At 40.5% G+C, this 23216-nt stretch overlaps 1 protein-coding gene across 2 annotated transcripts; it reads right to left on the bottom strand.

The window, feature by feature from the left end:
- Positions 1-1850: 1850 nt before the first annotated feature.
- On the bottom strand, positions 1851-22232 carry wdr21 (WD repeat domain 21). 2 transcript variants are annotated; one of them, XM_088648374.1, is made up of 14 exons: positions 22101-22232; positions 18237-18346; positions 16450-16538; positions 15954-16111; positions 14496-14578; positions 13477-13579; positions 12747-12890; positions 11716-11765; positions 10479-10558; positions 9005-9097; positions 8816-8913; positions 5450-5626; positions 3806-3920; positions 1851-2110 (listed from the first exon to the last, which is right to left on the bottom strand). In XM_088648374.1, exons 2-14 carry the CDS (start codon positions 18335-18337, stop codon positions 1872-1874), a joined length of 1530 nt encoding a protein of 509 aa, XP_088504500.1. In that variant the 5' UTR covers positions 18338-18346; positions 22101-22232; the 3' UTR covers positions 1851-1871. The 2 variants fall into 2 exon arrangements, with proteins under 2 accessions (XP_088504500.1, XP_088504499.1); XM_088648373.1 differs by lacking the exon at positions 22101-22232 and adding an exon at positions 21546-21645.
- Between the last annotated feature and the right edge of the window lie 984 nt (positions 22233-23216).

Here is a 23216-nt window from a genome sequence, read left to right on the forward strand (position 1 = left end):
TGACAACCGTAGTGAAGAATTACTCCATTTTGGATCATTTTAATTTTCTCTGAAATTAGGTGGGTACACTTGGAATTAACATCTTTTGCCTTACTTTTGCAAAAGGTCAACAGTTTACTTGAATTTCAAAAGCGGATGCAGTACAGTGAAACAGCATTCTGAAGCAGCATGTTCCACATAGCTGGGAACAAGGGAACTGTGGAGGTCTGTGCTGGAAAAGCTCATGCAAATCTATTCTTTCATAACTGAGAAATGCGGGGTTACAATATCTTCCACCTCAGCAGCAACTTCTATCCTGCAGATATTTTTGTTTCTAATATAAAATATTTCTGATATTTTTCATTTCTATGCAAGATATTGATTCATGAAATAAAATCCTTTCATAGGTTTGGAAAGGACACACCTTGACTTTTGAATTTCCAGCAATTTCTTGAGAGCAACAAATGTCTTTCACACAAAATATTGTCAAAGTGTGCAAAAGTAATTGCCAACAAACAAAACACATTTTATTATGTTTTCTAATATGAACTGTCATATTATAGAACAATTTCTTTTTTAAGATAAAAATATACAGAGTATGACCTTGTTTAATGTTGCCATCTAGTCCTTACACCAGAAAAAATCTGCATAGTCAGTAATAGTAATAATCTGATATCTCTTACACTGGACATGGATAAAATTCCCTATACTGAAAAAAATCATGATCCCCTTCTCCACCTTAACCTGTTGAATACAGACTGGAGATAGTAACTGCTGTGCTTGTATTGCACTCTGATGCAACATGACTGCCTGGAAGCACTTTGGCTCCATAGTGGAGAGATGATCTGTGAAATAAAAACTTCTTGATTGACACTCTGTTACACTTTATTTTTCTAGCTTTCAAATATTTAAAATGTACCTTTACATTCAGCCACTGTAAAAATATATATCATAACCTCAAGGCCAGGATGTCAATTACACAGTAAAATAATATTAAGGTGTGACTCTGGTAATTGGTAATATTAATCTACCATGTGCATTACAAAGTCTTCCCAGGTTTGGGGTACCTACGGTATTGTTCTGTTATGTAGATGTATGTCGCTCACAGCTGACAGCATCAACAATTTGCTCTGCACCTGGTCCTTGACAAACGCCTTGAGGCAAAGCTGAGACTGCAGTTCCTGCTTCCCTCATCAGTGCAGTCAGATGCAAATTAAATACATTTTAATTATGATGTACCCAGACCTCTTACCAAAACTGAAGCATACTGCTGCCTATAGTGAACCACACATCAAACATCTATGATATAAAAAGAGAGGAGGAATCTACAGGATGTGCATGTCAATTTCCATCTGATACAAGGAAGTAATTAAGCCTTCTCTGTTGTGGCTTTAGTAGGTTGTTTGAAATGAAATGCTGGACCAATGTTTATACTATCGTAAATAAAATCCTCGTTCAACGGTTTTTACTCTAAAGCATTAACCAGCACGGCTATTAGTTGTTTTTTTGTGAGGGTAAAAAAATAATTTTCCGCCATCTTCTTCATTTTAAGTTTTGATCCAGTTACAAAATGTGACAAACAGTAACTTCTAATTATTTTTTTATAAAAATGGAGCTTCAACATTTAAGAATTTAAACAGCGCTGAATCAAATTGCATGTCCTGAAGGGATTAAAATGTGCCTCATCGGGAACGTTATCTACAGGACGGTGCAGACTGGGCTTGGAGGAGAAATACAGGTTCCCAGCTTCAATACCCATCACTCCTTCTGTACTGTCACCCCTGGAAACTGAGACCTAGAGATCTGTTCTTGGGAAGTGATCAAGCCTGATTACTTGAGCCCCTGTATCACTCCTATAAAAACAAGCAAACTTCAACGTGACATTTCTCTTTTTAATAAGATTCCCCCTCTGGACAGAGAGTCCCATCCTGATAGTCTGAGTTGTAGGAGAAGTAGTAGAGGTCTTGGCACACAGCCATGAGCAGCCCAGGGAGGCCGCTTCGCCCGCCGAGCTGCGAGGAGAACACCACGCTGGGCACAGAGTCTTTCCCGGCAGGGTGAGGGGAAGGGATCGACCTGAGCAGCCGCCCGTCCCCCAGGCTCCAGAGCCGGGTGTAGCAGTCCTGACCCACTGTGAAGAGCAAAACACAATGTGAAAATGACTATGCAACACCCCCGTTCTTAACTTTTCAAAGGTGTACTCCACACTAAGGAGACACCCGTCTTTCACTATGAAGCCAATCTTGGAAAAAATGCAGAACACAGTCTTCCACACTGGATTCAGACTTCGTTTCGGATATGGTCCCCTCTTTTTTCCCGTGCTGTAGATCCTGGTCTCCTACAATTAGATGAAAAACAATCTGGCCACCAGGGGGCCCTGTTAGGCTCAATTAGTAAAGGTTATTGTTCTGAGCAGAGCTCACTTTCAGCCCTGTGGTCCAGAAAATGTTGGTCCAGGTATGATCTTAGTCATCAAATCAAATTTAAATAGGATTCACCTAGTATTGTCACAAAATGAGCTGTAATTTGGAAACTATTTTTATTTTTTTATTTTGATGTCTTGTTCCCTTGTTAAACTTCAGTTAAAAGATTTGAACAAAACATAATTAGTTGAGCCCTGCTAGAGTTGGATGGTGTGGAGTCAGATAGTGACCCCTCTGTGGGGAAAAACAGGCCTACGGCTCATGTGGGATGACATGAACAATCCTTATTTCTCCAGCACTGGAATGAGAGTAACAGTAGTGATGGCTATTAGCAGAAGGAAAACTCATTTCTGATGTAAAATTAAAAAAAAAATAAAACGGGTAATTCATGAAACCACATGCACCTTAAAAAACACCACATTACCAGACCTAGATACGTTCCTTAATGTTGTTCCTATTTATCGGATATTATTAATAAACATATCTTACCAGATAGCCATATCACCCTGCAACTCACAACTAGTAAACCCACTGAAGCTAAGCAAGTGTGAGCCTGGTCAGTACCTGGATGGGAGACCTCCTGGGAAAAACTAAGCTTGCTGCTTGAAGAGGTGTTAGTGGGGCCAGCAGGGGGGCGCCCACGTGGGTCCTAATGCCCCAGTATAGTGACGGGGACACTATACTGTAAACAGGTGCAGTCCTTCGGATGAGACGTAAAACAGAGGTCCTGACTCTCTGTGGTAATTAAAAATCCCAGGGCAATTCTCGAAAAGAGTAGGGGTGTAACCCCAGTGTCCTGGCCAAATTTCCCATTGGCCCTTACCAATCATGGCCTCCTAATAATCCCCCTCTATGAATTGGCTTCATTACTCTGCTCTCCTCCCCACTGATAGCTGATGTGTGGTGAGCGTTCTGGCACACTATGGCTGCCGTTGCATCATCCAGGTGGATGCTGCACATTGGTGGTGGTGGAGGGGAGTCCCCATTACCTGTAAAGCGCTTTGAGTGGAGTGTCCAGAAAAGCGCTCTATAAGTGTAAGCAATTATTATTATTATTATCTTGCAACAGTACAATTCTTTGATCTGCTGTAAATTAAAATGAGCATGAACCCTGGTTGTAGTAACAGTCTGGTGCTGGACATAAACATGACAGTACATGCTTGTAGTGTGTGATAATACTGAAGAAACGAAGAGGCAGATTCATTAGCTTTTGCACCAGTATCACACTCTTCACCACTCTGAAATGTCTCAGAAATCTGTACAAGCCAACCATACCAGAATACCAGAAAGAAGGTTTAAACAGAATTTTAGTTTCTCGGTAAAAGACTGCCTGGAACAAACACTGTAACATGCATCTTCCAAAGCTAAATGTTCTGGCATCAGTGGAAAAGTTGAAGACTCACCTGCCAGCAGCAGTCTCTCTGGCTCATTCACATGTAGAGGCAGGTAGGCGTGCTCGTTGAAATGGCCTTCATACTGCTGTACTGCTCTAGACATCCTCAGATCCCACAGTTTAATCTGCAAATTAAATTCACATGTGTAAATTGAACTGGACCCAATGGTTCCTACAGCACTTATAAATGGTACTGGAATTTTCAAAAAGAACAAGTGTTGTAACTCCTATTACAATGAGTGGGCAATCCCTACTTTCCTGTAGTTTCTAACAGATCCTGTAATCGGATTTTCTTCTTCTTACTGTGCTTTAATTTAGTAATGATTTCATTTTAATTTAGCAATTTAGTTGTTTTTTTTTCAGTAACAGAATCTTGCCAATCCTTTGCTTGATTTTCCTGGCGATTAAAGTTAACAGGCACATTTCTTTCTAATAACCTTACTGAATAAATGACTACAATGTTTCACCACATGGAGCAGACCATTCTATCCACCTTGAAAGTCCTATTTTAACTTGTCCTACAGATAGCGGACAGGTTGCCACCTGGGTAAATGAGGGACACTAAGGATATTTAAAACTATGTCTCCCACACAAATGTCACTCATGCTGGGCAGGCCTGGTTGCCTTTAGTAATGTCTAGCATGACTGCAAGAGGAGACTTCACTGACTTTGGAAAGAGGGGTGATTGTTGGGGCAAGTTTGGCAGGAGCTTCAGTAATCAAGACAGCTCAGTTTGCAGATGTTTCATTAGCAATGGTGTGTCTGAGGGAAAGACAGGGCAACAGCAGGTGAAAGCACATACCCCAGGATCGTGATATCTGTGTAAAGAGTTGAATTACAAGGCAGTCTGAATTCAAGAAAAGGTTAACAACTGAAGATCAGTTGCGAATCCAGTGGTGCAAATAGCTCAGACAATGAACTCCAAAGTAGTTGAGAAATGTGATATGGTCATATGTGATGCAAACCTAGAGAACTCTGCAGCTCTGAGTGCTTGGCTCCAGCAGTGAGGGGGAATGGTGGTTCAGTAATGTTGCAGGGTGCCTCCTGATATGGTTTGAGGGCCCTCACTCCCCTTAAAGGCAAGGTGAATGCTAATTGCTACTTAATGGTACTAAATGATCATCTTCCAGGATGAGAACGAAACCCAATAATTTGATAAGCATGACAACAATGTTATCAAATTGTCATGGTCTTCTTCTCAGTCACCAGTTCTGAATCCAATCAAGCATTTATGGGATATTTTGGAGCGACACCTGAGGTGGCATTTTTCAGATCCATCTACCAGGAGTGATTTGTCCAGCTTTCATATGGAAAATTGGTGCTGCATCCCTCCTGCAGACATACAGTTGGCTGACTCTATGCCATGGCACAAACAGGTCCTACTGGCTGCATGTGGTGGCCCATGCCGTATCAAGTGACTCTACACTGGTGTTTCAATTTTATTCTTGTCCACTATCTGTAATAGTGATTAAAAAGACACCAGGAAGTTAAAAACATTTAACTTGTGCTAAACTGGAAGGCAGAAGAAAAAGAGTGGAAGGAAGACCATCGTCATAGCGTGGTGTCCCGTGAGGTACAGAGAGAAATACAACACAGAGTAAACTGTGCTCTGGACATCGCAGGCCCGGATGGGAGCAGCCCTGAAGATCCTCACCTTGCCCAGCATGTCGGCTGCAATGAGGTAGTTCTCGTCGTGCAGGATGCGGACGGATGTGATGGCAGACTCTTGGTAAAAGCGGCCCCCCTTCCAGCTGTTTCCCCTCCGTGCTCTCTGCCGCAAGTCAATGCTGAAGATCTCGCCCGAGCGACAGCCATTGTACAGCACTGGGGCCTGGAGAGGGGGAAGAAGTGAAGGACAGGTGACATGCAACTTCTTTCAATTCCGGCAGATTCTCAACTTAGTTTTTAATGGAGAATTGCAACACTACTTTCATATTTTGGGGTTAGAAAGCATTCAAATTGATGAGTGCATTTCAGTACACAATAAAAGTCAAATGTCCACAGTTACTTGTAAAACCTCCAATTTAAATCACGAAATTTCCATATTCTGTGAGGCAACAACACATCCAGTGATGAGTTGCAGCCCTATTGTAAACAAGCAGGCTTATTATTAAATTGAAATATTGTTTTTGATTTCAAGATGGTTTTGCTGACAAATGCTACTTACTTGTTAACTCTGCACAGATCACATTGGAACATTTGTGCGGTGAAATGTCCGCTGCAAAACCTATACTTATTCGCTCGTACATCACATTACATTAGTCATTACAGTGACTAGTGAGCAGGAATGGCCGCATCTCTTGGGAAGTCTCACTCTCGCCCGTGCCAGGACCAGGGATTTGCAACAAGGTGGTGACTTACAGCACTTTCACAAAGTTCCCAATTTTGTGGTTAATTTGGAATTTGTAAACTTTTTCTGTAATGTCAATTAATTTATTTTGTTACCGAGATTTAATAACTGGTCTGAGAAATTGGGACTGTAGTTCCCCTTTAAGTTAAATAGGCACTACACATCTGCAGTTCTTCTGTGATTTCAATGTGTTCATACAATCTGTTTGATTTGCTTCAAGGCACTTCTCTAAATTTTGCATTACATTTTGTCTCACAGTGCTTTTATCATGATAGTGTTGTTTTACTCTCCCTTTGGTGTGGCATGCCTTTTAAATTGTATGAGGGTTGAAGTTATTGTTACCAAATAAGTCTGAAATGGCAGAGTCTAATAGAGAATAACATCATTAGCTTAACACAACATTAAGAAAAGTCTGACGCCTAGTGTCTGCTTATTTAAAACCCATCTACGTCTTCGTTTTGTGTCTCCAGAACGGAAGAAGTGAAGGTTGGTGTGGCAAGACACCAGCCAGACCTTCTAGGCCACCCATGCTGCCTTACAGGCCCAGTGGTCCACATAGCAGGAGGTGAACCGACTACAGCAGGGAACAAACTACATTAGACCACTGATGAGGGCTGGAAACTGTCTTGCCAATCACGAGGCTGAATGGGTTCACCTGAAAAATACAGTCTCTTTGGACCTGAACAGAGCAACAGAATATTAGATATTGCCAAGGAACTAACGAGGGCAAAATCTCAAATGAGCGAGGACCAGGTAGTGTGAATAGCTCCTATAATAAAGGAACATATGGACAACAGAACCTGCAGGTTAGTTACCACCAGCAGGTTCAGGGGAGATGATTCCACCTGGAGGACAGAATGATTTTCCTCCTTCCTACATTAAAAAGAAGATTATTCACAAGCTGGCAGATAATATAATGAATTGGCACATTTGAATTGAAAACGCAGCAGCCTGATATACACAAGCCAGAACTCATATATCATCTAAAATGTACCCAGCTCTTCGCAACATAGAAGGCTATAGCAATTACCCAGAAGAACCCAGGATGTCTAACACAACAATATTACTTTCTCTGGGGTGGTAGTGATTGAATGTTCTGCCCTATAGAGTGCCGCAGTTAAACAATCTGAAGTTAACAAATAGCTGTCTCTTAAAGTAATATAGAAAAGCTACCATATTATGAGTTGTCCAGCTGCATAATATTTGTCCCCAAGTTGGACAGAACAAAAGAGGTTCTATAAAGCCTTTCACTGGCTAAATGAGGTGTCAAAATCTGATGCCTATCCAATATCCAATGACCTGTCTATATGAATAAATCAAGAGATAATTAATCAATCAATCAATCAATCAATCAATCAATCAATCAAGAGATAATTGCCCTTAGCAAAACCAGGTAGGAAAAGACTGCTTTCACCACACCAGCAGTATCGTATCTGTACCACTTTCTTGTGCTGCTCTTTGGTCTCTACAGTGTGCCTGTGATATTTTAATGTATGATGGATAAGATCCTACTGTACATTCTCGTGGATATATCTGGATGATACTGGCATTTTTAGCAAATACTGGATGACACACCTACTGTATATGAATAGGTCATGTTGGACAGTGCCAGGAACTCTAGCCTTACAGTTGACTCCTTAAAGAAAAAGACTAGGTTCGTGCACATCAGAAGTTTTGGGGATGTGGTTGGATGAAGACAGATGAGGATGAAGACTCAGCTGGACAAAGTGGCCACCAGCAGAAAGTGACCTCAGCCCCATAACAAGAAACAAATGAGGTCCAAACAAATGAGTTTGATTGCGTATTACCTGGTTCACAGAGCGGGCAGTACCCCTGAGGTAATGAAAAAGGCAGCCACCAACGCATTGGAAAAAGTGACATGGCATTCACAGATCTGAAGTTGGCTCTCTTCACTAACCCTGTCTTGTCTGAATAAATAAGTCAGCATAGTCAACTACCACGTCACCTCTGTGCTCCTGTCACAGGAAGTTGAAAGGACTGTCTTGTTGTGAAATGGACTATGGATGCCTGGGTTGTGAGAATATGTGCCATGCTGGCTGGGGAAAGTGTAGTGCAGCACTGGTCCAAGCAAGGCAAGTTGGACCTACAATAAATGGCCACAAGAGAGCAGTGTATGTCCTGTTTCTGACCTACATAGCTAGACCACTAAAGGAATGTTAAGTACTACTTTCAAGGAACATAACCAGTGATATCAGCCATGATACAACAGCTGAAAAAAGCAACAGCGCACCTTTAAAGAAGCAGTTCAGCTCATTAGGCAGAATTAGAGGTGGCTTACTGAACAATTTGTGTTTGGACCAGGGCTGGTGAAAAATGGTGTCCCCCATGTTAGAAAAAGAGAAACTGTAAGAGAGGTCAGAGTGCTACCTTGGATGTTTTGTGAAAATATTGGTCGGCAGTTCCCACCTTCAGGGCAAAGAGGAATTCAACTTCATATGACATAATTCTGAAGGGAAAGATCCTGAACCATTTGACCAGTTTTCACTAAATAAGGCTGACCGCTCCTACGACAATAATTCACAACTTGTCACTCTTTACTGTTGTGGCAAAATGTGTTTAACTACACAATGGGGAAACTGGCCACTTAATATGAATGTGAAAATCCCATTTTCAAGGTTAAAATGGGAAACTGGATTCACTCTTACTCACCCGCAGAGCAAACTGCTGTGCCAGCACATCACTGCTGATACCATATGTCTGTCTACGGCCAGTCACGGCATCTGTCACAATAACACGCCGTGATAAACCTGAAAAACAGTGTCTCCAGTCAGAAATACTGTTCATAAGCCACAGTACTTCAGCAGGCAGTATTAGGCTGAACAGAACAAGGATGGGTACCTGTGCTGAAGTTCTTATCTGCCTGGGGGTTCAGACACCAAGCACATGACCAGGCTGTCGAAATTTTAAAACTGCACAGCATTCCTGGTTGATCTAAAAAAGAGAGAGTGAGAGGGGAAGTAAAAGACATAGAAGACTGTAAAGGTAAAAACAAATGATTAGGGCACTTGTCTGGTGCGGCGAAATTCAAGCATTCCCAAAGAAGAAGATTGGTATTCCCTACAAAAGTGTACATACTATAAACATTTTCCTAAAAAAAAAAAGGTGACTTCATTTTTCATTTTAAAATGGCAACAAATTGTGTTTACAAAAGCACAATTTTGCTGTAATTTTGTGATGACTATTTCAATTTCTCATAAGACCACAAAAACTAGGGGAAATATGGACAGAACAATATAGAAAAACCTCCATGTCAGGCAAAGGATATCAGTTATACTATATGAGGATACATTTAAAATCACATAAAACAAAGTGTCATGATTTTGATGGTCAGTTTTGCAACCTGAAAAATGAGGATCAGACACAAGGACATTTCTTTCACTTGAGTTAGCCTACGGGCAAAATATAGGATCTGACCACTACTGAGTCAACTGCCACAAATTTGCAATAGTACGTTAGTAAGACTAAGGAATAAATTATTGTATCAGATACAATAGGCCAAGCAATACACAACAGTCTGCAGCACTAACAGCATTTTCAAATATAATGAAGGAGAGATTTCACAAGGAACAAAAATGCTGTTAAAAAGCTGCCTAGAAAGGACTATTTCCTTACCCAATGACTCAAAAGACCTGTAAAAATAAATTTTAATGCTTTCCAAAAGAAGACTAATAGACAGAATTAACCTTGGCTGTGACTGCAGAGGAGAACTATTGATGAAACTAACAAAGAGACTGATTGCCCTGCCATGCTGAGTAATTGAGGCACAGCTTTAGACTCCACCATGTCATCAACTGACTACAAGGTCTGATAAGAACCTAAAAAACAGGACAACCCCAAAACCGCCTGCTCAATACAACCTCAGTCCTCTTAATCTGAGTATCCTTGACTCTTTTAAGAAGCAGAACAGGTTGTCTATACTGTATATAGAGTGTTAATTAGACTTGTAAATCTTCAGAGGGATTCTCTTAACAACAGGTTAAGAGTAATGCATTAAACAGTCTTGAGAACTAGAAAGATGTAAAACTGCACCATTATTATCAAAAAATGAATGGGAGTGTTGGAAAAGAACACATTAAAAACAATTTTATACCCAGTGAAGTTAACATGTATGCCAATCAGAGACGCATTCAGGCAAGATTCACATCCTTAAGGATAAATAATGCATATTTAACGATTTGATACAATCATTCTGAAAGATTGTTTAGTTGACAGCTCTGTTTTCGGGAAGGATTAGTGTATTACAGTACATGATTTGGCCTGGGGACAAAGCTAGTGACAGAATGGTGTAAAGCACACTGTCAGCTGCTCTCACCTGGGTTTGAATTGCTGAATAAGGATGCTGGTAGCAGGCTTACACAGCCTGGGGTTTGTGCAATACCTACAAGACAAAGGCTGTGAAAGTCTGTCAAGAAAAAAAAATGAACATTTGTAAAAATCAAGACAGACCGAATCACTTCTCATTGGAATACAGGACCTAAATACTAAGAAGTCAATTGTGTTTGCTCTTCCAGTGTAATACACAACATTAAGCTTTTTACAAATTTTACTACATAAATCTGCTAATCATGTCTACCAAAACTTTGGGGAATGTGAAAATATTATCTTTATAGAAAACAAGATTTTTCTAAAATCAGGTATGAAAGGGCTATACATAAAAGAGTAACATTTGAAAAATTACAAATAACAGGAGGCTATTCAGCCCACCTAGTTAGATGTTAATTTATCCAAGGATCCCATAGACTTTCTCTTGAAAGAAGTCAGGATATCATCTTAAACAACATGGTTGGGTAATTTTTTTCCATACTGCTACAACCCCTTTGGGTAAAGCAGCCCCCACGTTTCTCAGTTTTAATTGACTTCCACTACATTTCCACTTCTGCCCTCTGGACATTCCCTTAAGCCCTTGTATGTACCTGATGACTAGCTGGTCTCCATGACATTGAATAAGAGTCTGTCAAGTGAATCATCACTTACACATTTATTAAAAAGTGTCAGACCATTTCCAAGCACACTCCAGAGTCCAGAGACAGAATTATAAAGGACAAACCTTAAACACCTTTAGCTGCACACTTAATAAAGAGGATGCAGCACTATTAAAAGCCTTGAAACATCACGCAGTAGCTGGGAATCTAAAGGTTGTTAAAAGATTTTGAATCAAGTGTAAGCACTTCAAGTAGTGAGGATATGAAAAAATAAATCCCTTCACAAATTATGTTTAAGCTAGTTATTTATTTTCTTAGATACCAGTTTCAATGGTTGTAACAGGATAAATTATCTTTCTCCCATCCAGAGTTGAGAATACACAGTAGCGTTTTCACAAGAAAGTACTTCAATATGGCTAAGAAGGCTATTGTTATTTCTTTGAGAATGTGAGTCCATTTAAACCTTTTTTTCTATAGCTGACGTGTTGTAATGTAAACTTCAGATACTATGTTGTGAGTGTACTCATAGTAGTAGTTTTAAAAGTTGTTTACATACGATAAGCAATAAGTAAGTCATATTTTGGCATCTTATATTGCAGTGATACAATAAAGTGGGCCAAAGGATACAGGACATGAGAGTCAGAGTGGGTGACAGATGCCCAGCAGATGGAATTCACCTGAAACACAGAGCAGAAGGTGCAATGCATCAGCACACTTGTCATTGCTAACTTAAGCTGCTGTCATCTTCAGTCATTGGTTCATTTTTATAAATCACAGACCAGGGCTCCCCAGATCTGCTCCTTAACAGCAGCAGTCCAGCAGATTCTGTTTATCTTATTAAATCGCTGATAGCACAAGAACACAGAAAGAGGTGTAAACACAAAGTGGTGTACTGTAATGAAAGCTTAATTTGGAACAATTGAAACCACCTGCATGGATCTGAAGGTGCTTATTATTTAAGGAGAATCACAGAATCTGCTGGGCTGTTACCCCCAAGACCAGACTTAGGATACCCTGTCTTACAAGCCCAAGGGAGTACTTTTTCTTCAATTCTACAATTTGCTGGATGAATGCATTCACATTTAAGAACAGAGCCACTGGGGATGTGGACAAACCTTTTCCCAAATTCAGGATTAGATATCGATTATATCACATCACCTACAGTAACCGCTTATTTAATTCAAGGTTATGGTGGCCCAGAGCCTATCTCAGGAAGTATTGGGCGCAAAGAGAGATACAACCTTAACAGAACACCAGTCCACTGCAGGAGAAACACAGACACAGACATGCACACTCTCACACCAGGGCCACTTTACATAACCCAATGAACCTACCAGCATGTCTTTTTTACTGTGGGAGGAAACTGACACGAAGATGAGAAGAACATGAAAACTCCACACAAACAGCACCTCAGGAATTGAACCCTGGACCCCAGCACTGCGAGGCAGCAAAGCTAACCACTGTGAAATCGTGCCAACCATTAGTAACACATATTAGAAATAATATTACTTTTCTGAAGCTTTTTTTCCCCTCACACTACAATTCTTCCACCACAGAGGCTTTTCATATATGTCTACTGTGTACAGCTGGTATTTACAGGTCCACGGCCTCTTTAAGATGAAGGTGAGCAGGTTCTGCTCCAGATACAGAGGCACTACCTTGCGGTTGGTGAAGTAGAGGTTGTCGCACATCTCCACGGAGAGAGAGCCCTTGCTGCAGCCTCTGAAGTTCATGATCCCGTACTTGCAGCCTCCGTGCTCAACGTCATTCACGGTGAAGACACGCTCACAGGCAGAGTCCGCCTAAGGGAGGGGATTTATTCATAGAGACAACAAATTTATTTGAATAGCTTCTCGAAAAGAGCACGAACCCGTTGACATCAAGGCTTTAAATGAATCAACCAGAGTTCAAATGAATCACTCAGAGTTCAGGTGGAGAGCTGTAGGCCTGATGCCACCAGGCTTAGCCGGGCCCATGTCATTGTACTAATAGGACAGACATTTCTCAAGCAGCAGCGCATAACAGGGCCGAGGACAGCCCAGATCAGGTTCCTTGACCTGTGGCAACTCCAAGGAGCGTGCGTGGGCGCCTGCAGTGATGTTAGTAGAGATACGACACCTGTTCCGCTGATGCTTACTCCTCTGTAAGGCACAGGGCAGCGAATGTCAACGTAGGGCATATTTCAGGAATGCATGCACAAGTTCTGTTTCTGCTTTCATGTTGTCAAGCATAGATGACTAACATTTTGCACATCCATGCAGGTGAGTATAAAACATATACAGTAAAATAATTTGTGACTGGGATTCTAGAAAAGACTTATTCACTAAATAACAAAGTTTACTCGTTGTGTCTGAAAATTGTGGGTAAAAGATGGTACTTGTGACTCACCACGATGAGCTTGAAGTTGTCAGTATTAGGGCTGGTGGAGTCGGAGCTCTGCACCTCTAACTTGTGTCTCCGCATACTGGTCACCTTCAGCTCGTGGATCAGCCTGGAGTCACAAAGACAGCTTGAGCCTCAAGCAATACTTTTTAATTTGGGGCTCCCTTCCAGAAACTAACACGCCAACTGTACTGTCACAAAACACATATCTAACCTTTTTTAACTCTTCTGGAAATGAACTAAGTGAAGTCTAATATATAATCTGCACTGGTAAAACCAGTGCATCCACAGTGGCAATATCTTGTAAATGCTGGCATGCTACTTCATGCCTAAAAAAATACTAATTTTAAGAGAAAGTGCATTCACAGTGCCTTGCAAAAGTTTCAGACGCTTCACAGTTTTCACATTTTGGTGCTTTAAAACTTGTATTCATGAGACTTTGAAGTAGCCATTAATATCTGTAATAAACACAACCTATTCCTCACATTCAAAGCAAAATCCTTAGCTGTGGCAAACCTAAATTAAGGTGCACTAAATTACCTTAACGAGCTAAAAATATTTAAGCAATCAAAATATTTTTTTACTCTAAAGTTTTTGTAGACATTACCTGTAACTTATCCTTCTCTTAGAAGCATACAGCTTGATCGTTCATGATTTTAACGAAACGTTTAAAAATGTGTATGCATCGGTCTGGGATTTCAGAAAACAAGGACTCCACAGGTGTCCTGTTTGAATACTTTTGCAAGGTAGTGTAAGACTGAGAACAGGAAGCAGTTCCTTATACAATTTATTGTGGGAGCCTGGAACACACTATTCAACCATGTTGTTAAAGCTGACACAATGAGACTCCCTCCAAGAAATGTAGGATGAGATCTTCAAATCAATCACCTACCAACAAGGCAGATGGGCCACATGGCCTCCCTGTTTGTAACCCTTTCTTATGTAGTAATTGACTGCTTTCAAAGATTATCTGTTAAAAATTAAACACACTGATAACAACGAAAATAATTATTGCCATGCTGTACCTGGAGTATGAGCTCTCTGCAACTAATCCCATGTGTCTTTTTTGAAAAAGTAATGTTGAATTTAAACCAACTCGGGGGGACTTCTAGAGGAAGGGAGACAAAAAAAGAATAAAGACAAACATTACTCTTCAAGAATAAGCCCACAACGTGGAAACACTTGAATCTGGGGTTGCATAAAGAAAGGCATTTCTATAATTGAATGCAACATAAATGCCGTAAGAATAATTGTTTTATATTGTAACAATCAAATCTGGTTCACCATAGTAGTAGAGAAAAGGATGTGTGAAACAAGAGTGATAATAAATTATACTGGTTTACTAATGTACTGGAGTTGAACTGGATTAAACATGAAAATAATTAGAGGGTTTGCAAATTTAAAGTAAACAAAGAACAAGCCTTAAAATAAAGCAAAACCAAAACAGAACAATAGCGCTCTTTTGCTGCTCTTGACAAAGTATATTCTGATGTATTGCCAGGATTGCATTGCATTCCAATTGTACATTTCTAACGTCTCTGTAGCAGGAGCCTTAAAAGAAGAACAAAAGTTTCCAGTGCTTTCCTGCTTTCACCAAAAAAAAGCAATATAAACTAGAGTTCTTGAAGATAGTACAGTTTGCAGAGGAAGATTTGCTCCTACACATGCATAATCCTAGAACATTCTTTCAATATACAGAAAACTGTTTTTTTATATTTCTCCCAAGTAGAGGTCCTCCGAGCATAAAGATCAGTGATTTACCACAAAAGAGACAAAAGTGAACAAAAGACTTAAACCTTCTAAGGGAGTGGCTCAATTACACCAAAGGTGGCAGTACTGAATTAAAGGTCTAATAAGGAAATTTTATACATCTCAGAGCTGCCTAACCAAAATGAAAAAGTGAGAAGCAATTACCTGGGCGGGTTAACAGCTGGATAATTAGAAAAAGATGACAGCATGTTTATTATGTTGGAGAAATGTGTCTATTGACACGATTTCAGCCAGTTAATATGAACAAAGTAAGCATGAAGTTCAGTTAAATGTCTCAACAGTCACACTTGCCGTAACAGTGGCATCTTCTGTTACACATCATAAAAACGGAATTGTCTTCTGAGCCACGTCCTGACAAATGTGCAGGATACCAACAACTTACTTCAGGAATGCAGTATTAATTGTCTTTTAAAGTTAAGAAACATTTTTTGCTCCACAGCAACAGTTCTTACATTTCAATATACTGTATAAGACATGTTTCAGTCAAGAAACTTTACCGATACAAAAATGGAGGCATCCTACATTTGTCTAGTTGTTAGAATAGTACCAAGCAGATTTCTAGTGGCTTGTATATCCCTTAAATCAGATACACAAATTTTCAGACTACAGGGCATAGAAAAACGGCAAGATTAACAAAAAAAACGGGAGAACTGGCACAACTCCCCAGGTCTTGTGGGGGACCTTGTCCAATTCTGGCCCCACTCTGAGCTCACCTTCCTGGGTTGTTCATCCTCCCTCAGCAGCCTGACTCGCTGGCTTTCCTGTTGCTCCTTCTGCAGGCCTTCCCTGGTCAGGGGGTTGCAGTTGTTATGCCCTGGCAGAAGGCGGAAATAGCGGTTCTTCTCTGGGTCAAAGTAAAAACCAGGCAGATCTGGAGGAGGAAATACAATTTGAAATACTTCAAGGTTGAGTGTCTTTCCAGAACCCCCAAAAGGATGCTATAAAAATAGAATATCTATATTTTTATTTGCTATACATGTTAATTAAAAATGAAAAAACAGGTGGGTTTTTCGCTGGAGTGAGCAGACCGTTGTGTACATCCAGTGTATCTCTCCCCAAGCACACAGCGTTGCACTGATCTTGAGAACGAACGGTCAGCTACCCATGTTTGCAGGTTCCGTACAGCCAGGAGCCACCACCAGCAAAACTGTCCGGCCAGAAACATCCTCACACACAGCAAATGGCAGAAGCCATTAAGCAGCAACTGACCTGGGGCAGAGGCTCTGGAAGATGAGCTTGTCGAGTCTGCTGGAGGAGCCTGCACATTCCGAGAAGTCCCAGGAACACTGCTCCCATACCTGTGGACAGGAAACAGAAGCGAAGGCCTGTGAGTGCAAACATTTTAATATACAATGTCCTGTCTGTAACACTAATTTATCTAAAATGTTTTAAAAAAATGAAGAACAAAAATGGGTTCAGGTTTCAGTTGGATGATATCTGGAGATAAATTGAAGGACTAGCATGGAAAGCTTCTCAGAGTAGTGGTAATCTAATACAAACAACGTTCTCCAAGTAGTATATCCTCCAATATCTTGACTCCCTTAAAATCGATGGAGCTGTTACGGAGACATGGTACGTAAAGGTTAATTGCATACTTAAAAGAAGAAGCACAATGTTGAGCCTTTTTTAGGTTTCATCACAAATTTAGGCATGGTTCTAAAAAAGTATTAAGGACCTTGACAAAAATGCACAATACTACTGTAGAAAAAGGGGATTAGGCAGTCAAATAAACGCTTAAGCCAAACCAAAATGCTCTTCATAGAACAAGAAGCCCAATGTGAGTCTATAGTATTACAAAGACAAATAAGACTCATATTTGTTTAACTTCCCTATAATCATCTGCACTTATTACACACATGGCAATAACATTCATACAGTGCAAAATCTCGAGGAATGTAGCACTGTTGCTGCACCTTAAAATTTGTTTTCTAGTACAATATAAGATTTCAAGTCCAGGTTTTCTGTCATGATATTGTTATTTTGAGTACCTGATTTCATTTGAGAGTTTCTAGGTCACAGGAAATGAAATGACTTGGTGCCGAAAAAAAGTGTTAGCTTCAGCAAGGGAACACACACCCACCATGGACCAAACCCCCGCTACATTATATAGCACTATCTCAGTCCAAACCAATCATTACAGTATATCCACTTAGACGGTCCTTTCACACCATTTGAGATACATTTCCCCCCAATTCTGGCTTTGCTTGACTTGTGCAAACCTTTAATCATAGGAGGGCCCAGCACAGGCAGTACTTTTCTGTCTTGGTTGGCATCAGCCTATTCAAACAGGTCTATTCACACAGTGCTCATGATGGTCTTTAAGTGCTGCTCTTCACAAAGAGTGTAAAAGCTACTACAAGCTGCAGCTACAAAACAATAGCCAATCCTGTGGCTCCGTCATAGACCTAACTGAATAAACAGGAAGTTTAGAAATACATGCAGATATCACGGCTTGCTTATCTGCACCGTGCACCTGCGATTCACTAGTGGAAAATTTGAAATTGTACAGGACCTGTGGCTAAAAGTTCTATTAGCAACTCACGTGCTCAGCGGAAATCTGAAATATCATTGCTATTTCATCACTATCACGCCTCAAAATACTGGATTTTCTTTCAGATTGTCTTTTTGTCCGGTGTAAGATTTGAAGAATGCAGACTGGAAATTAGTCAAAACAAAATATATATATATATCTCCTTGGTAATGGAGCGTTTTTGTTTTTTATTTGTTTTTCCACATCTTCTAAATTAATGTAAATCAAAAACACAGAGACAGTGATGTACTCTTTTATCAAAAGACTAAGGGATTTAACTTTTGTCATTTCTACAGAATTCTCTCTTTTTGTGTGCAAACGAAGACTATATCTGCTGCAAACCAGTCTAGTATAGTGAATATCACATCAGGACCCTGTTATGGGAAGTGCTCTCTAGGGTGTATTCTGAGAACCTAGGGTTCAAACAGAGCTGTCTAGTGCAAACACAAGGGCTTGAAAGGTATACCTTTCCTCTTGAGATCTGTGGCTAGAGTGGTCCCTTTGCCATCCTGGGTTATGATGTCTCCTGCGATCAGCTCCCCTGTCCCGCCAATTCCCCTTCTTCATCCCTGTATTCTGATGACAATGGGATTAGGATTAGGATTAGGGTTAGGTATGTAACCATACAAAGAAGCCTAAAAGATACAGTAGTCTTTTGGAAGTGTTACTCTGATCCAATTCAGGGGTCGTGGGTGAGCCAGGACCTATCCCGGCAAACAAACGGGTACAAACCAGGGTACACCCTGGACACCAGTCCATCGCAGGGCCCACACACGGACACATGCTCACATCTGGCCAAATTATATCAGAAGCCAATGAACCCAGCAGTATGTTTGTAGAATGTGAGAAAAAACCTAAGCACTCAGAGGAAACCCATGTAAACACAGGGGGAGCAGACAAACTCCCCGCAGATATCACCCCTGGGCTGGAATTTAAACCCAGGGCCCCCAACGCTGCAGCAGAGCAATGCCAACTACTGTGCCACAGTGCTGCCCTCTGTTCTCCTTAAGACACCAAAAATAATGTGGAGTTTTTTAAACTTTTGCAAAAGGACAAATAAAAAACACAAAAGGAACTAAATTCTTAACTCATTCTATGCTCAGTTTGAGGTCAGTAACGCCGATCCAGCCAGGAGGACTCCAGAAATCCAGGACAAACACCCACTGATCATATCCAGAGCGGATGTATGTAAAGTTTTTAAAAAGACCAATCCACACAAGGCCCCTGGCCCTGATGCTATCCCTGGCTGTGTTCTGAAGGCATGTGCAGAGCAGCTGGCAGATGCCTTCTCGGACATATTCAATCTTTCTCTAGCTCAGTCTACAGTACCTTCCTGCATTCAGAAAACCACCATCGTCCCTGTCCCTAAGAAACCCAGAGTCAGCTGCCTGAATGACTACCACCCCGTTGCACTCACATCAGTTATCATGAAGTGCTTCGAGTTGGTCAAAGCATACATCACCTCCTCACTGCCTGACACTCTAGACCCAATGCAATTTGAGTATCGCCAGAACAGGTCCAACAGAGAATGCTATTGCCACTGCCCTTCATACTGCCCTCTCACACCTGGATAAGAAAGGAAGATATGTGAGAATGCTCTTTGTTGATTACAGCTCAGCATTCAATACCATAGTGCCCTCAAAGCTTGTCATCAAGCTCCAGGACTGGATTCTGGACTTCTTGACAGAACGTCCGCAGGTGGTGAGGGTGGGCACCAACATATCCTCTACCCCGACTCTAAACGCTGGAGCCCCCCAAGGCTGTGTGCTTAGCCCTGTCCTCTACTCCTTATTTACTCAAGATTGTGTCGCCAGGCATAACTCAAACTCCATCATTAAGTTTGCGGATGATATAACAGTCATTGGCCTGATCACAGATGGTGAAGAGTCTGCGTACAGGGAGGAGGTTGAAACCCAGCATGGTGCCAGGAGAACAACCTCTCTCTGAACATTAGTACAACTAAGGAGAGGATCTTGGATTATAGGAAACATCAGGGAGCAGGTCACATACCTATTTATATCAATAGAAGTGCAGTGGAGAGGGTCAGCAGTTAAAGTTCCTGGGAGTTAACATCACTTAACCTGGACCCACCACACCAACATCGTGGTCAAAACAGCACGGCAGCGCCTATTCTTTCTCCGCAGGCTAAAGAAGTTTGGCATGCTGTCACATATCCAGGCCAGCTTCTATAGGTGCACTATTGAGAGTATCCTGACTGGTTGCATCACTGCCTGGTATGGGAACTGCTCCAGTCCAGGTCCATTCTCAAGAACCCCAGTCATAAACTGTTTTCCCTCCTACCCTCCGGTAAACGGTATCAAAGCATCAAAATCCAACAGATTACGGAACAGCTTCTACCTCCAGGCAATAAGACTGCTAAATAGCCAAGCTTCAGCAAATCACCAATAATGGCTACATGGACATACAGTTTTCACTGTATTCGGCATACTGCACTACTTGGACATAATATATTGCATAAACCCTGGACACATAGCAGCTCTATTTATAGAGTTTTGTCTGAGTTTATTTCTATCGCACTATTATCTATCATCATGTAACCTTATTTTGTCACTTTAATTTTGTGATTTTTACCCCCCCGGTGAGCTCATAGAAAAGACATTTCATTGCCAGCAACTACTGCTGCATGCTGTATTGTCGTGCATTAAAGAAAGAAACTTTGATTGATTGATTGACAACAGCATAGCAGTTAGCGCTCCCATCACCTTCTGAAAGGTGCCTCTTTCATGTTTTCCCTGTATTCACAGTGATGTTCTCCAGGTATTTCAGGTTCCTTACACCACCCCGTGACAATACTAATCACTGGTGTCTCTAACGTGTGTCACTGTGCTCTGTGAAAGACTGCCGTGCTGTCCAGGGTTTCTCCACTGGGCCCAAGCATACCATCTATGCTTACAGGATAGGCTCCAGGTGGCAGGCTGCAGAAATCTTGGGAGTTTTCAAAAAGCCCATCCTGAAGCTGTTAAAAGTTGAACCATTTCACAATTCTGATATATTCTTGCAACATATTTACATATTTCCATTCATCGAGCAACAAGAATTATTTGATGAAGATAATTGTACATAAATTAGCTCCATCAAGAAACAGTAAGGTGCAATCAGACAATGTACACTGAATATTCAAGAAAAAAAGGGAATTGCTCATTACTTGTATCAAAAACCCTGTTACTGATTTGATATTTTCTAATCTTAGACCGGTATAATTAAAAAAATTCTAACCTCATTAGTAGGGTAAAGGTTTGGATTCATAACTCGATTGTTTCATTATGAAATATGCAGGTAAATCACTGAATACATACAGCTAGCTGGTGCTGGTAAAATAATTGAAATAAATACTACGGTTATGATTAAACGTAATTTTGTTTAAAGAACTGAACGTCCATGGCGTTGACCGTCAGTGAACGCTAGCAGTCAGTTAAAGACAAGACCATCAATATGCATGTAATTCATGGTGTATTTGCGCGTACCTATCCCTTAAAATGAGATTCTGTTTCTGAGATTCTGAGTCCCAAGTTTCTTCTTTGTAGATTAGAATTATTTTCCCTCAATTGACGTATCTCTTGACTAATTCCCTTATAAAGCAAATGAAAGTATCTGAGCAACTACTGTAATAGCTTTATACAATCATACAATACATGGATAAGTGATGGCAGCCTATTCTAGGATAAAAGATAACACAATAACGTAAATTTCAATCGATACATATGCCACCGATTTCGGACATAGTACACTTCAGGTTTATGGCGTAAAGGTTTACATTTTGAGCTGACAGTGTGTAAATGAAGTCCCACTGGTATGTGTTCACAGAAAACATCCTTAACTACGTAAGCGTACCGCAATCACTTCACATCACTTAAATTACTTCTATTTTTTGTTGCCAGTATCGTTCAAAACAACATTCAATTCAAATCGTAATAAGATAAAACACTCATTACAGCAAAACTAACAAAGGGCAGTTGTACTCCTATCAAAATCAATATGAAAGGATAAACAGTTGTTTATTAAAATATATTAAACGAACAGTTATAGTGGTTCACATACTGTAGCTACATATTTTAACTAAATTTCAACCATTGTGAATATCTCAATCGTAATCATGAAGTATCTACCAGTTGTATTTAAGGATTTTAATCAATGATCCTATTTTCATAAAGCCCCTCTAAAATACACATCTAAATAGATACAATCCCCTCAAAGGTTGTCCAAACTATAACAAAGAAAGTAAAGTCCATTGATCAGAACTTTAAAATTACCAAATAACATTAATAAAAAAATATTCAAAAGACAGCAACATTCGCTTTTCCTGTTTTACCTGCCACAACGCTGCAACCACGTGATGTTCGTCAGCCCCGCCTTTCGTCTCCTATTGGTCCATCTCTGACGCTGCGTGGCGTCCTGGAGCACGTGATTGACTTCCCTGCGTATCAATTACACTGGCGGCTTTGCTGTTTTGCTCTGAGCACAGAAGTGTGTCCAGTATTGTAATGTGGTAGTACTGTTGGCTCGCATGAAACAGGATCTGTGCTATTTGAGAATTAAGGTAAACAAAGGATGTTAATAACCGATCATTAAAAAGGTAAAACACGACACTGAAAAAAGAACACGTGTATTAGTGTAATATTTCATTGAAGTCGGTGTTCTCTGTGACTTCACGAACTGAATTTAATGCTTGAAGGCAGTTTTGCCGTTATGCTTTCCCACACTGTATTTTTTTATTTTATTTTTTTACAACATTTTAACAACTCCCCGCCTCCGCACTCACAGTTGCGTTTTGAGTCAATAGCTTTGCGGCTGGTACGTCGTTATTGCTTTGTAATTGTAACTTTTGTCCCCAGTGTTATTGATCTGCTGACCCGAGTTGCAAATCTTTTACGAACTACAATATGCCTCTTTCTCATAGAAATGTAGACACTCAGCTTTTACATAAAAACAGAAATGACCAATGCTGTGAGTTAAATGAATTTTGTATTGTTGACTTGAAAATGCTGAACATTTGTGTTGCATAAATATCCAGAGACGTCAAATACGAATAATAGATTTATTCGCTGCTTCTAATAGCTGCTAGGAAAGAAGCACACGAAAAGAGCTTTATCATCCAGTGATGGAATTGGAAACAATTAGTGTGTTTTAGCCATTAAATGTATTTTAATGAAGATAAAAGGAATTACGGGTACGAAACAAAGCAACAACCCCTCGTCCCCTCAAACTGAGTATGGGTGATAAGATAATTAGTACTTTTATTTGAGTTAGTAGGGACTCAAGTTAACAATACGAGGATAGTTTTTGCTTTGTCTCTTTAAGAGATGAGGTATCCAGTTGGTCTAATGTACAAAAGAGCGCAGCCCCTTCGAATGGACTTGACAGTTATTCTCGTAGGCCACGCCTTATCTGGAATTTCTAATTTCGGATTGGCCAGTGAGCCGGACAC

Source organism: Lepisosteus platostomus, chromosome 10 (assembly GCF_059453375.1).
Source record: "Lepisosteus platostomus isolate fLepPlt1 chromosome 10, fLepPlt1.hap1, whole genome shotgun sequence".
NCBI classification, from domain to species: domain Eukaryota; kingdom Metazoa; phylum Chordata; class Actinopteri; order Semionotiformes; family Lepisosteidae; genus Lepisosteus; species Lepisosteus platostomus.

Excerpts from the sequence above, each read along its gene's own strand:
- wdr21 (XM_088648373.1), bottom strand. The coding sequence starts at position 21,602 with ATGTTTTCTGTGAACACATACCAGTGGGACTTCATTTACACACTGTCA. Across the intron at positions 16,539-18,236 it reads CACAGATCTCAAGAGGAAAG|GTATGGGAGCAGTGTTCCTG; the intron begins GTATACCTTTCA and ends TCCTGTCCACAG. Across the intron at positions 10,559-11,715 it reads CACTCTGACTCTCATGTCCT|CCTTTGTCTTGTAGGTATTG; the intron begins GTATCCTTTGGC and ends AGACTTTCACAG.